General features: G+C 39.0%; 1 protein-coding gene across 5 annotated transcripts in view; it reads left to right on the top strand.

Moving 5' to 3' along the window:
- The window catches only part of LOC133551373 (HMG box transcription factor BBX), a 91,915-nt gene that overhangs the window by 42,172 nt on the left and 33,478 nt on the right, over nt 1–16,265 (top strand). For 4 of the 5 annotated variants that reach the window (XM_061898022.1, XM_061898021.1, XM_061898018.1 and 1 more), the window contains exons 2-5: nt 6,296–6,471; nt 6,593–6,847; nt 11,223–11,424; nt 11,502–11,569. In XM_061898022.1, the coding sequence (XP_061754006.1) occupies nt 6,310–6,471; nt 6,593–6,847; nt 11,223–11,424; nt 11,502–11,569 (687 nt within the window). In that variant the 5' untranslated portion in view covers nt 6,296–6,309. The remainder of the gene's footprint in view (nt 1–6,295; nt 6,472–6,592; nt 6,848–11,222; nt 11,425–11,501; nt 11,570–16,265) is intronic. The other variant, XM_061898023.1, reaches the window with a different exon arrangement.

Below are 16,265 nucleotides of genomic sequence, written 5' to 3' on the forward strand. Positions count from 1 at the left end.
ATTTTCCCATAGTACACATGCAGCTAGGGCTGGTCGATATAGCAAAAAAAAAAAAAAAAAAAATCAATCAAATTTTTTTCATATGATCCGATCTGGATTAATATCACAATTTTTTTAGTTTTTTTTACTACAGGTAAAAAGGTACAGGTAACCCACCTATGGTCCATACCTAGTTTTAGATCCATTGTTTTTGCTTTTTTTTGGGTGCATTTTGTGGGGTTATAGAGAATAACATTTTTCCTCTGTTAGTTATTTATTTTTTTTGCATTATACACAGTATTATTGGTGTAGTGAATACTATAATACTTTTATTTCAAGTTAACATTTACTAAACAACACTTTCAAATGGTAAATTAATATTTGTATTCTTTAATTACTTGTATACATCAGTGCTTCTTGCCTGTGCTTTTGCAAGGGCTGACCCATATTGTGGAGCTTTTAAAACTCAAACGTTTCATTTTTATATATTTTTTATATATTTTATTTATATGTTTTATTTATTTATCCACAAACAAAATGAACACAAAGTGTCTGCTGAGATTTATGCAGACACTTTGTATTCATGTACAATCGTGGTCAAAAGAACATAATGTCATGGCTGTCTTGAGTTTTCCAATAATTTCTACAATTCTGATTTTTTTGTGATAGAGTGATTGGAGCGCATACTTGTTGGTCACAAAAAACATTCATGAAGTTTGTTTATTTTATGAATTGGGTCTACTGAAAATGTGACCAAATCTGCTTGGTCAAAAGTATACATACAGCAATGGTAATAACATTTGGTTACATGTCCCTTGGCAAGTTTCACTGCAATAAGGCGCTTTTAATAGCCATCCAGTACTGTGGTGTCAAGAGGAGTGGTCAAAATTTCAACCAGAAGCTTGTGGATGGCTTCCTAAAGCGCCTTATTGCAGTGAAACTTGGCAAGGCACAGTTAAGCAAATATTAACCAAAAAAATAGGAGTTGTAGAAATTATTGGAAACTCAAGACAGCCATGACCTTATGTTCTTTACAAGTGTATGTAAACTTTTGACTGTATGTATATATGTATGCATGCATGCATGTATGTATGTACAAACCCCGTTTCCATATGAGTTGGGAAATTGTGTTAGATGTACATATAAACGGAATACATCCATCCATCCCTCCATTTTCTACCGCTTATTCCCTTTTGGGGTCGCGGGAGGCGCTGGCGCCTATCTCAGCTACAATCGGGCGGAAGGCGGGGTACACCCTGGACAAGTCGCCACCTCATCGCAGGGCCAACACAGATAGACAGACAACATTCACACTCACATTCACACACTAGGGCCAATTTTAGTGTTGCCAATCAACCTATCCCCAGGTGCATGTCTTTGGAAGTGGGAGGAAGCCGGAGTACCCGGAGGGAACCCACGCATTCACGGGGAGAACATGCAAACTCCACACAGAAAGATCCCAAGCCTGGATTTGAACCCGGGACTGCAGGAACTTTGTACTGTGAGGCAGACGCACTAACCCCTCTGCCACCGTGAAGCCCCAACGGAATACAATGATTTGCAAATCATTTTCAACCCATATTCAGTTAAATATGCTACAAAGACAACATATTTAATGTTCAAAATGATAAACGTTTTTTTTTTTTGCAAATAATCATTAACTTTAGAATTTGATGCCAGCAACACGTGACAAAGAAGTTGGGAAAGGTGGCAATAAATACTGATAAAGTATGCTCATCAAACACTTATATGGAACATTCCACAGGTGTGCAGGCTAATTGGGAACAGGTGGGTGCCATGATTGGGTATAAAAACAGCTTCCATGAAATGCTAAGTAATTCACAAACAAGGATGGGGTGAGGGTCACCAATTTGTAAGCAAATTGTGAAACAATTTTAGAACAACATTTCTCAACGAGCTATTGCAAGGAATTTAGGGCTTTTACCATCTACGGTAGTGGTCCCCCAACCACCAACCAACCAATCGGGCGCCTGCCCGGTACCGGGCCGCAGAATAATTTTTAATTCATTTTTATAAAAAAAAAAAAAAAAAAAAAAAAGAATTAAAAAAAATGTTTTTTTAATTTTTATTTTTTTTATTAAATCAACATAAAAAACACAATATACACTTACAATTAGTGCACCAACCACAAAAACCTCCCCCCCGGGCCGCGGGACAAATTATTAAGCGTTGACCGGTCCGCGGATACAAAAAGGTTGGGGACCACTGATCTACGGTCCGTAAAATCATCAATAAGTTCAGAGAATCTGGAGAAATCACTGCAGGTAAGCGATGATATTCCGGACTTTTGATCCCTCAGGTGGTACTGCAACAAAAACCAACATCAGTGTGTAAATGATATCATCACATGGGCTCAGGAACCCTTCATAAAACCACTGTCAGTAACTACAGTTGGTCGCTACATCTTTAAGTGCAAGTTAAAACTCTACTATGCAAAGCCAAACCTATTTATCAACAATATCCTGAAACGCCGCTTGCTTGGCTGGTCCCTAGCTCTCCTAAGATGGACTGATGCAAAGTGGAAAGGTGTTCTGTGGTCTGACGAGTCCACATTTCAAATTATATTTGGAAACAGAGTATGTGGTGTCCTCCGGAACAAAAAGGAAATTAACCATTCGGATTGTTATAGGCGCAAAGGTCAAAAGCCAGCATGTGTGATGGTATGGGGGCGTATTACTGCCCAAGGCATGGATAACTTACACATCTGTGAAGGCACCATTATTTCAGCAAGACAAGTGTTACAACAGCGTGGCTTCGTAAAAAAAGAGTGCGGGGATTTTCCTGGCCCGCCTGCAGTCCAGACCTGTCTCCCATCGATAATGTGTGGCACATTATGAAGCTTAAAATACGACAGCGGAGAGCCCAGACTGTTGAACGACTGAAGCTCTACATAAAACAAGAATGGGAAAGCATTCCACTTTCAAAGCTTCAACAATTCGTTTCCTCAGTTCCCAAACGTTTGTTGAGTGTTGTTAAAAGAAAAGGTGATGTAACACAGTGGTGAACATGTCCTTTTCCAACAACTTTGGCACCTGTCGCAGCCATGAAATTCTAAGTAAATTATTATTTGCAAAACAAAATAAAGTTTATGAGTTTGAGCATCAAATATCTTGTCTTTGTAGTGCATTCAATTGAATATGGTTTGAAAAGGATTTGCAAATCATTGTATTCCGTTTATATTTACATTCAACACAATTTCCCAACTCATATGGAAACGGGGTTTGTATGTATGCATGAATATATATATGCAATCATGCATATATACATACTGCACATGTATGCATGTATGTATATATGCATACATATGCTTGCATGTATGTATATATGTATACATATGCTTGCATGCATGTATGTATATATCTATTCATATTTATGCATGAATGCATGTATGTTATACAGGGTTTCCCACACATTCATTCATTTGTGGCGGCCCGCCATGAAAGAATTACGGCCACCACAAATTAAAAAAAAAATATATATAGTTTACCTTTTTTTTTTCTTTTGGGATTTTGACTCGCTCGACCGCTCATAAAAGCAATGGGACTCTGTCTGTGAATGGAGCTTGTAGTTACATATTGTATAAATATGTAAATATTATATAAATATGTATATAAATATGTACATACATTTTTGTAATTATATTCCAACTCCGCGTTCTTCTTGGTCATCGCCGCTTAAAAGCAGTTAAAAGCAACTGCGTGAGAACGTATACTCGGATATCATGATATAGTCATTTTCTATATCGAACAGAGACAATACTTATGTGTGCATGCATGTATGTGTACATGTATGTATACTTATGTATGTATGCATGCATGTATATGTACATGTATGTATACTTATGCATGCATGTATGTGTACACGTATCTATACTTAAGTATGCATGCATGTATGTGTACATGTAAGTATACATATGTATGCGTGCATGTATGTATACATATGTATACATGCATGTATGTATACATATGTATGCATGTATGTATACACATGTATGCATGCATGTTTGTATACATACGTATGCATGCATGTTTGTATACATATGTATGCATGCATGTATGTATACATATGTATGCATGCATGTATGTATACATATGTATGCATGCATGTATGTATACATATGTATGCATTCATGTATGTATACATATGTATGCATTCATGTATGTGTACATATGTATGCATTCATGTATGTGTACATATGTATGCATTCATGTATGTATACATATGTATGCATTCATGTATGTATGCATGCATGCATGCATGCATTCATGTATGTATATATGTATGCAAGCATGTATGTATACATATGTATGTATGTATGCATGCGTGTATGTGTACATATGTATGTATGCATGTATGTATGTGTATGTATGTATGCATGCATGTATGTATGCATGCATGTATGTGTATGTATGTATGCATGTATGTGTATGTATGTATGCATGCATGTATGTGTATGTATGCATGCATGTATGTGTATGTATGCATGCATGTATGTGTATGTATGCATGTATGTGTGTGTATGTATGCATGCATGTATGTGTATGTATGCATGCATGTATGTGTATGTATGCATGCATGTATGTGTATGTATGCATGCATGTATGTGTATGTATGCATGCATGTGTATGTATGTATGCATGCATGTATGTGTATGTATGCATGCATGTATGTGTATGTATGCATGCATGTATGTGTATGTATGTATGCATGCATGTATGTGTATGTATGTATGTATGTATGTATGTATGTATGCATGCATGCATGTATGTATATATACGTATGTATGTATGCATGCATGCATGTATGTATATATACGTATGTATGTATGCATGCATGTATGTGTACATATGTATGTATGCATGCATGTATGTGTACATATGTATGTATGTATGCATGCATGTATGTGTACATATGTATGTATGTATGCATGCATGTATATGTATGTATACATATGTATGTATGCATGCATGTATATGTATGTATACATATGTATGTATGCATGCATGTATACATATGTATGTATGCATGCATGTATATGTATGTATACATATGTATGTATGTATGTATGTATGTATGCATGCATGTATATGCATGTATACATATATATGTATGTATGTATGTATGCATGCATGTATATGTATGTATACATATGTATGTATGCATGCATGTATATGTATGTATGCATGCATGTATATGTATGTATACATATGTATGTATGCATGCATGTATATGTATGTATGCATGCATGTATATGTATGTATACATATGTATGTATGTACGCATGCATGTATACATATGTACAGGGTTTCCCACACATTCATTTATTTGATGACGGCCCGCCACGAAAGAATTATGGCCGACACAAATAAAAATGATAAAAACATATTATTTAATTTTATTTTATTTTTTTCGTCTTTTGACTCGCTCGACCGCTCATAAAAGCAATGGGACTCTGTCTGTGAATGGAGCATGTAGTTACTTATTATATGAATACGTAAATATTATATAAATATGTATATAAATATGTACATAAAGTGTTGTAATTATATTCCAACTCCGCGTTCTTCTTGGTCATCGCCTCCGCCGCCGAATTGTTGACCACTCCTCTTGACAAAATTGGTGCAGTTCAGCTAAATGTGTTGGTTTACTGACATGGACTTGTTTCTTTCAACATTGTCCACACATATAATTCAGGACTTGGGAAAGCCATTCTAAAACCTTAATTCTAGCCTGATTAGCCATTCCTTTACCACGTTTGACGTACTTACGTACATACTGCAAACGATGTGAAATGTAATTTCCCCTCAAGGATTAATAAAGTTTTTCTGAATCTGAATATGTATAAAGGTATCACAGATACTGTCTAAATACTTGAAGGTCTGATCATTAGACAGAATGCAGTTACTTAGTAGAGGAACAACCCCAAATCCAAACGTTTTCACCTCCATATTTGTCAGTATGCATTTGATTTGTGTGTGACATTCAGCATGTATATTCTTTAAACGATTGAGGTAATGACTAAGATCTCAATTTTGGTCTCATTTATACACTTGACATTCTTCCAAGCAATCTGATACAAATGTTCTCTTTAAGATTTCTGAGTGTCTATCAAGAAAAAAACCTTTATAAGATTTTCATAAGAAGATAATTAATAATAAAGGGAAAACGTTGTGTAGTCTAACTCCTGATTGAATAGTTAATTGATTTAAACAGTGTTTCTGGCTAAACCTGTCTCTGTAGTTTTACAGTTTTTTTATGTGCATGGTCTTTTTGTGTACACATCTGTTTTTATTAGGTGCGGGAAATACAATGAAGGGTGAAGGAAGGTGTAAGGAGCCACCTGTTGTACGGGAGGTCTCTGGAAAGCGACCCAAACGGAAGTGCCTGCAGTGGCATCCACTGCTCTCTAAAAAGGCTCTGGATTTCTCTGAGGAGGAAGAAGAAGAAGAGGATGAAGAGGATCTGAAGAAGGTGATTTTTTTTTTTCAGACTGATCTACAGTATTTCTATTTACTAAACAATCTTTATCAAAATGAAGTGATTGACAACATGTTTCAGTTCAGAAAGTATGTATTCACTGCTGTATGTTCAGCAGGCACTGCTGTGTGACCAGGATATGATGTCTCAAGCCCAATGTGGAGACACACCAGAGGAAGAAGAAGATTCAAATGAGCAGCGGGCTCGCAGGCCAATGAATGCTTTTCTTCTCTTCTGCAAACGCCATCGTTCCCTTGTGCGACATGAGCACCCTCGTTTGGACAATCGTGGGGCCACCAAGATCCTGGCTGACTGGTGGGCCGTGTTGGAACCCACAGAGAAGCAGAAATACACTGATATGGCCAAAGAGGTAAGCTAACCACTTGGCCATTTTCTATATATGAAGCAATATGACTGAATGTACTGCACAGTAGTTGCAGATATTGGCTGATGAGCCAGCCGATCTAGTGCGTGATGCAGCAGTATCACATGCTAGTTGCTGCGTTAGTGTCCAACAATAAACCGACCGGGAAAAAACATAAGAAACTGAAGGTCTTACTACCATTACTGCCCAATTTTCTAGAAGCCATGAAGATGCAGTAATGAAAAAAAAACTAAAGCACACTTCTGGCCTTCACAATAAAATCTATGTGTGTTATATCCTGTCTGACTGCATATCTGAGATAAAATAGCAACAATATTTACTGCTACTAGTCATTAGAACATGGATATTTTGTACACTTATAAGGAACATAATGTCATGGCTGTCTTAAGTTTCCAATCATTTCTACAACTCTTATTTTTTGTGATAGAGTGATTGGAGCACATTCTTGTTGATCACAAAAAAGTATGGTTTGGTTCTTTTATGAATGTATTATGGGTCTACTGAAATTGTTGGGTCAAAACTATACATAGAGCAATGTTAATATTTGGTTACATGTCCCTTGGAAAATTTCACTGCAATTAGGCGCTTTTGTTAGCCATCCACAAGCTTCTGGCAAGCCTCTGGTTGAATTTTGGACCACTCCTCTTGACAAAATTGGTGCAGTTCAGCTAAATGTGTTGGTTTTCTGACATGGACTTGTTTCTTCAGCATTGTCCACAGGTTTAAGTCTGGACTTTGGGAAGGCCATTCTAAAACCTTAATTCTAGCCTGATTTAGCCATTCCTTTACCACTTTTGACATGTGTTTGGGGTCATTGTCGTGTTGGAACACCCAACTGCACCCAAGACCCAACCTCCGCGCTTATGATTTTAGGTTGTCCTGAAGAATTTGGGGGTAGTTGTCCTTTTTCATTGTCCCATTTACTCTCTGTATTGCACCATTTCCATTGGCAGCAAAACAGGCCCAGAGCATAATATCACCACCACCATGCTTGATGGTAGGCTTGGTTTTCCTGGAATTAAAGGCCTTACCTTTTCTCCTCCAAACATATTGCTGGGTATTGTGGCCAAACAGCTCAATTTTAGTTTAATCCGACATCATATGGACAAAGATAAGACCTTGTGGAAGAAAGTTCTGTGGTCAGATGAAACAAAAATTGAGCTGTTAGGCCACAATAACATTGTGCCTTGGGCCTGTTGTGCCGCCATATTGCAGTGAAACTTTCCAAGGGACATGTAACCAAACATTAACATTGCTGTATGTATACTTTTGACCCAGCAGATTTGGTCACATTCTCAGTAAACTCATAATAAATTCATAAAAGAACCAAACTTCATGAATGTGTTTAGTGACCACCAAGTATGTGCTCCAAATCACAAATAGATAAGAGTTGAAGAAATTAAGCGGATCACTGAAAAGGTTGTCAAAAACTGTTGCTTCTGACAACTAGCCCATCTCTGTCATTGAGAATGTGAGTTTTGTTCCCCATCTTTTAGACTTTACTGTATATGGAATATGAATGTGTGATGTTACTACTTTGAAAAATATTTAAGGGAAGCTGACAATTTAAAGGGGAACTCCACTTATTTGTCTATCATTCACAATCTATGTGAAAGAAGAACACGTCTTTTTTTTAATGCATTCATTCTAAATCGTAAATAAACACTAGCAATAGCAACAATGTAGGATTCAGTAAGTTCTGCCTATAAAGCGCTGTAGAAAATCTCCATCGATGTACACACTGTAAGTATATATGTGATAGAGTAACTGGCACATTCATAATATTTATTGTTCATGTACTTTACAGATTAATTTCAGACGCACAACGTTCGCTATTTCGTCAACAACATCAACTACTATTCATGGCAGACTTCATAAAGATCAAACAAGGCTACGTTGGGACAATTGATGATCCGGGACATTATTTTTTGAGACCTGGATATACAATGATGAGCTGCAAGTTTTAGTCGCGAGTAACAAGCATATCCAGCAAGTCCTACTATGGCTAAGTGTTAAACAAGAAATAATAACTCCAAACATAATAAAACAAACCCTTAATGTACAATGTCTTCTTTCCGTGGGAAGCAGACTGATGGGACGTTTATATTTTTCAGCACTGAACTTGTGTCCCCCAACTAGATGATTAATTAACCGTAATACTCGCTCCAGACGTTAAAAATAATAATTACTGTCGGGGTCTAAATTGAATTTCAAAGTTGACCAACTTCTCGACCTATGGCCACAACAGCCTTATACTATAGGATAGGATAATATATACTTTTGTTTATCCCCCATTGGTGAAGAGAGATATGATTTATAATCTAGAACAAACTGTCAGCAATCTAGAGGTGATGCAGCAGCTCACCGGCTCAGATGTCAATGGCTGCATGAGCTAGTAACCTTTCTGTGATTAAGGTGCCATTTTTCTGGGTTAGCTGTTACAATAACAATGTCGCTCATACCTGGTTAATATGAAAGTCATCATATGTAAATGGATTAATGTCTGTGATTTTGGATGTTTTTTTGGAGGGTTCCATAAATGACTCTCATTAGCTACATTGTTACTGTATGAGTTGATAACTTTATGAGTTAGAATGCATAAAAAAGAGGAAAAACATATGTGTTCTTGTCTCACAAAGGGATTGTGAATGATAAGCGATTTGTCCAGGGTGTACGCTGCCTTCCGCCCGAATGCAGATGAGATAGGCTCCAGCACCTCCTGCGACCCCGAAAGTGATAAGTGGTAGAAAATGGATGAATGGAAGTAGGGCTGGGCGATATGTCCTTTTTTTAATATCTCAATATTTTTAGGCCATATCGTGAGACACGATATATATCTCAATATTTTGCCTTAGCCTTGAATTAACACTTGATACATATAATCACACCAGTATGATGATTCTATGTGTCTACATTAAAACATTCCTGTTCATACTGCATTAATATATCCATCCATCCATTTTCTACCGCTTATTCCCTTTTGGGGTCGCGGGGGGCGCTGGCGCCTATCTCAGCTACAATCGGGCGGAAGGCGGGGTGCACCCTGGACAAGTCGCCACCTCATGCTCATTTTAAACTTTCATTCAGAGAAGGAAATCACAACTAAGTCAATTGACCAAAACTGTATTTATTAAACAGTTATTAAGCAGTGGCACAAACATTCATGTCATTTCCAAAACAGAAAGTGCAAGATTGCCAGAGACATTTTAAAACAAGCTATTAGTGCACTTTTGTGCATGATGTCACTAAGATGACATATCAAAACAACACTAAATTAAAGTGCACTTTTCGTACAGAACGCCACTACAATAGTTTAAAACAAATAAAGTGCATTTTTGTTGTGCATGATGTCACACAAAAATATTTCAATAACTGTCAAATAAAAACGAGCTGCATAATAGGAAATCTAATAGTGTTAGTCCTTCGCTATGTGGTAGGTTACTGCGGACGTAAACTCCTTTTGTTGGTGACTATTTTTTTCATACGGAGTTGATCTGTAAATGTTTGCCTCTGCATTTTGATGGTGTCGGCTTTTGGCACCGAAAGGAGATGTTGATATGCGGAGTAAGTACTCTTCATTCTCTAGCAGGTGACTTTTCAAATGATGCTACATATTAGCAATAATGCTACTTTTTTTAGCAAGGCTTTTGCCCCACACTTGTCAAATTACGTTTGTCTGTTCGACATATTCCCGCTTGAAGCCAAACCACCGCCAGACGATGGACCTCCTACTGTTTTTCTTGGGAATTAATTATTTCTTCATTTGTTACCGATTCGCATCTTCTTTCTCTCGTATTACCACTCGCACGGCTGCGCGAGCTTCACAGCTAACGTTATCCATGCTGCTACCTATCTGCTCGGCGAGGGCGTATACGTATGTGACGTATGTAAGAAGGTGCGGTTGCTGTCTGTGAGAAGGAAAGACGAAAACGAGTGGGAAGGGCCTGTAGTGTAATGCCAGCAGCTAAAAGCAACTCCGTGAGAACGTCTACTCGAATATCACGATATAGTCATTTTCTATATCGCACAGAGAGAAACCCACAATATATTTAGTATATCGATGTATCGCCCAGCCCTAGATGGAAGTATCGATTTAGGACTTGAAATTGGATCGAATATGAGGCCAAACAATTTGATTGGAATTGGAGGCCATAATTGCTGACTGGGACATCCCTGGTTATGCATCCAACTTTTGTAATGTTTGCAATGCAAAAGAATTGTATGCATAAATCATTATTCAAAATACACTATTCATATACATTACGTATATCTTCATGCTTATTTCGGGGAGGTTTTGTATACTTTTTTTGGCAGTGACTCTATATTTAATGTTATCCAAACATACTTTTTGTCATTTCAGTACAAAGAGGCCTTCATGAAGGCAAATCCAGACTATAAATGGTGTCCTACCACCAGGAAACCAGTTAAGAGTTCTTCGTGTCAAACAGTTTGCACTTCCCGCAAAAAAGTGTGGTCCTGCACATCAAACACATCCAAGGACTCACTCACTGCCAAACACATGCCCAAAACTGATGTCCCACAGCTGAACTTTGCCATGGCTGGTAGGTATAAACCACATTTGTTTTGTGTGTGTGTACAGAATGAGGCATGTTGTGCTAATGCGATCTGTCACTATCAGATCCTACTAAAATGGGAGGCCTCAGCATGCTGCTGTTAGCTGGAGAACATGCCCTTACAAACAGAGAGGTAAGCTCTTGTTAAAAGTCACCAATTTTTATTTTAGATAGCTTTTTAGAGATCATGCCAAAGTTATTCAACTAAGGCTTTTCTGGGCCACATTTCCATACCGCTAAGAACCAGAATATTAGTCTTAATTTGTATATTCCAGAGAACCAGCGTCCTCTACAATATACTTTTTATTTTGGCCTATTTATTTTGTCAAAGTTACAGGAGCGCTCTGCTGTTTTAAGGACCATCTGCAAAAAAGATAGTCAAAATCATCTTTATGACAGCACTCTAGTGTTTTTAAATATCTTCTGCAAAAATGTGAGTCCCTCACATGTTTTTTAAACCTTATGACAAAGACTGGACCTAAAAGAGGACCTTGAGGAACACTATTAGTATAACTAAAGTTGAATGACTACCGACTAAATCCAAAATAAACAATCTACAACACACCTTAATTACATAAATCACATTACGAACAAAATTAATGTAACTGTCAAAAAGGATAGGATTCAAAGGGGTGCCTTGTAAACTAAGAGCGATAGCTAACATAGAAGCGGCTAGGTAATAGACAGATATCATCTATTGCTGTATGGCGAGTGATTATACAGCTGGAACGAGTACGTAATGAAGAAGTTCTTGAATCGACCACTGTGGGAACGAAGCTGAAGGAGTCTGTTGGAGTATGAGCTCCCCTGTCCCTCAATTTTCTGGTGGAGTGAGTGGGCAGGATTGTCCATGATGGCAAGCAGTTTGTCCAGTGTCCTCCTGTCCCCCACTGACACAAACGCCTCCAACTGCGTGCCAATAGTTTGGCCGGCTTTCCGGATCAGTTTGTCAATTCGGTTTAAGGTCCTTTTGCTGGCGCTGCTCCCCCAACAAACCACTGCAAAGTACAGGGCACTGGCCACAACAGACTGAAAGAAGATCTCCAACAACTTGCTTCATACATTAAAGGACCTAAGCTTCCTCAGGAAAAAGATTCTGCTCATGCCCTTCTTTTATACAGCTTTGCTGTTGTCCTTCCAGTCCAGTATGCTGTTCAAGTGGACTCCCAGGTACTTATACTGCCCCACTACTGCCACCTCATGGCCCTGGACGTTGATGGGCTCCACAGGGGTCATTTTCTTCTTGAAGTCGATGACCAGCTCCTTGGTCTTGTCCACATTAGGGAGCAGATTGTTCGCATGAGACCACTCCACAAATTCAGTGATCAGTGTCCTGTACTCCAATTCCTGTCCAATACACCCGACCACAGCAAAGTCATCAGAGTAGGCCCTGCAGGTAGCAGGGCCTGCAGGTAGCAGGGCCTGGAACTATACCAGAAGTCTGAGGTGTACAGGGTGAACAGGAAAGAAGACAGGACAGTCCCCTGTGGAGCACCTACACCACTGACCACAGTATCCGACAGGGAGCTGCTCAGTCGCAAAAACTGTGGCCTATCAGACAAGTAATCAGTGATCCAGGAGACAATGGGTGAACTGACACCCATCCTGAGCAACTTGTCACTCATCGGAATTGGCTGAATTGTGTTAAAAGCACTGGAGAAATCAAAGAACATGATCCTCACAGTGCCCTTCTCACCATCAAGGTGAGAGTGAGCAAGATGCAGCAGGTAGATAACAGCATCAGCCACCCCTACATAACTGTAGAGCAGGGGTCTCAAACTCAATTTACCTGGGGGCCACTGGATGCAGAAACTGGTTAAGGCTGGGCCGCAAGAAAAGATTTCTTAAAAAATCTAACATGCACTTTTTTATGAATTCACCTTCTATGAATAGCTTTCCCGCCCTAGCAACGTACTTGCCAACACTCACGATTTTTCCGGTAGACTCCTGAATTTCAGTGCACCTCCCGACAATCTCCCGGTGCAACCATTCTCCCGACCGACATTATTAAGGGCTGCCATGACTGCACTGCCTTTAACGCCCTCTAAAACAGTGGTTCTCAACCTTTTTTCAGTGATGTGTACCCCCTGTGAACATTTTTTTAATTCAAGTACCCCCTAATCCAGGGGTCTCAAACATGCGGCCCACGTGCCAATATTGGCCCGCGAGACGTTATTATGCGGCCCGCACTTTGATATGACAATCTAATGTTGGTGTGGCCCGCAAGTTTAATTTGAACGTCGCTTGACAGTGTCATACTTGCCAACGTCCCCAATTTTCCCGGGAGACCCCTGAATTTCAGGGCACCAATTCTCTCGAAGCCCCTATCAATTTTTACCAGGTCAACAATATTCAGGGAGTGCCATAATGGCACTGCCTTGAGCGCCCCCTACATTCTGAACTGACAGGGTGCAAGCCCAGTTGTATGTTGCATCTGGCCATGTAAGACGCACGTGTGTTATTGCAAGATATATTTGATCAACAGCTACACACGTCACACTAAGGGTGGCCGTGAAAAAAAACTTTAACACAGTTACAAGTATGTGCCAGACTGTGAACCCACACCAAACAAGAATGACAAACACATTTCGGGAGAACATCCGAATCGTAACAACATTAACACAACAGAACAATTACCCAGAATCCCATACAGCCCTAACTATTGCGGGCTACAATATACACACCCCGCTACCACCAACACCCCCACCCCCAACCCTCCCTACTTGCGCCGGTTGAGGTGTTGTATATTGTAGCCCGGGAGAGTTTTGGCTGCAAGGTGTTCTGGGTATTTGTTCTCTTGTGTTTAAGTTGTGTTAGGGTGCGGAAATTCTCCCAAAAAGGGTTTTTCTTTCTTGTTTAGTGTCGGTTCACAGTGTGGCGCATATTTGTAACAGTGGTAAAGTTGTTTATACGGCCACCCTCAGTGTGACCTGTATGGCTGTTGACCAAGTACGTCTTGCAGCCACTTATATTGTACTGCACAAGTCTCATACGACATCTTACGGAGCCGGCACGTTGATTGTGTGATGTAAAAGCGTGCGCGATGACATGTAGTGGAACAATAGTCCTCTTTTAGAGGGTGCGCGAACCCCTGGAGGTACTTGAAGGTATGCCAAGGGACAAGTGAGATTTATTAAAAACATTCTAAAAAATAGCAGCAAATCATAAATCCTTTATAAATATGTTTATTGAATAATACTTCAATGAAATATGAATGTAATTTCATAAGCTGTGAAAAAATAATAAAACAATCCAACATTTAGTGTTGACAGCTAGACTTTTTATGGACATGTTCCATACATTTTGATGTTAAAGATTTATTTTTTTGTGAAGAAATGTTTAGAATTAAGTTCATTAATCCAGATGGATCTCCATTGCAATGCCCAAAGAGGGCACTTTAAGTTGATGATTACTTCTATGTGTAGAAATTTTAATTTATAATTGAATCACTTGTTTATATTTCAACAAGTTTTTGGGTTATTTTTATATATGTTTTCAAAATAGTTCAAGAAAGACCACTACAAATGAGCAATATTTTGCACTGTTATACAATTTAATAAATCAGAAACTAATGACATAGTGCTGTATTTTACTTCTTTATCTCTTTTTTTCAACCAAAAATGCAACCAAAAATGCATTGCTCTGATTAGGAGGTACTTGAAGTAAAAAAATGTTCACAGGGGGTACATCACTGAAAAAAGGTTGAGAACCACTGTTGTAGAGGACGTTAAAGGCAGTGCAGTCACGGCAGCCCTTAATAAAATCGGCCGGGTGAAAATTGGGAAAAATTTGGGAGAACAGTTGCACCGGGAGATTGTCGGGAGGTGCACTGAAATTCAGGAGACTCCCCAAAAAATCGTGAGGGTTGGCAAGTATGATGCTAGGGCGGGAAAGCCATTCATAGAAGGTGAATTCATTAAAAAGTGCAGGTTATATTTTTAAAGAAATCTTTCCTTGCAGCCCAGCCTCACCCAGTTTCTGCATCCAGTGGACCCCAGGTAAATTGAGTTTGAGACCCCTGATATACAGGGATGGGAATTTTCCGCGAATCTGCGGAATTCCGCCGATGTTGGCGCTGCCAGGGTCATTTCTGTGAATCGTTTAAATCCGGGGAGAAAATTATAGGGGGGGTTAGGTACTCGTGGTTTTTGTCTCTGCGTTGACCTAGTTATCAGTACAAGGCAGAGAATTTCCGCGAAAAATTGAATGCCAATGTGTGAAGGCACCAGATTGGCTAGCTCTACTATCAGCTGACAACATCAACCAATGACATTGCCCGTTATAGGCGTCTGCACGCATCGTTTGCCGACAATATCTAGTCCCTGATCCTCAATTCTTGTGAGCGTTTCTGAACTCGTATTCTGTTTATATTGGTTGTGTTTATCGGCGACTAATCTGGAAAGAAAACACAGTAGCTCTCAATTAACACGTTTCTTTATTGACAAAACAGTATCAGACATGGTTAACCTTTTTCAAGACAGGAATGCTTCATTAGCGAAAGATATCGATAAGGGCGTGAGAAACAAGTGGGACTGGGCATGGCTCGATATATCTATCAAACTGAAGGTGAAGATTAACAACAAAATCGTAGAAGTAGACGAACTGATCAACGATTTCATTGCAAAGTGCGATGAACCGGGACGTGTTCAGTGCTTATATTGCAAGGACATTGTGAACAATGGATCTCGGGGAAAGGTGGCACTCTTTGACCACGCGAAATCGGCAAGGGATCTAAGTAAAGTGAATTTACAAAGAAGAATTCTGTTTAATCCATTTGTCGGCCTATTTTTGTCTATAATCCAAAAGTGTGCAATCATTTTATATATGTG

This window comes from Nerophis ophidion, linkage group LG04 (assembly GCF_033978795.1).
Source record: "Nerophis ophidion isolate RoL-2023_Sa linkage group LG04, RoL_Noph_v1.0, whole genome shotgun sequence".
NCBI classification, from domain to species: Eukaryota; Metazoa; Chordata; class Actinopteri; order Syngnathiformes; family Syngnathidae; genus Nerophis; species Nerophis ophidion.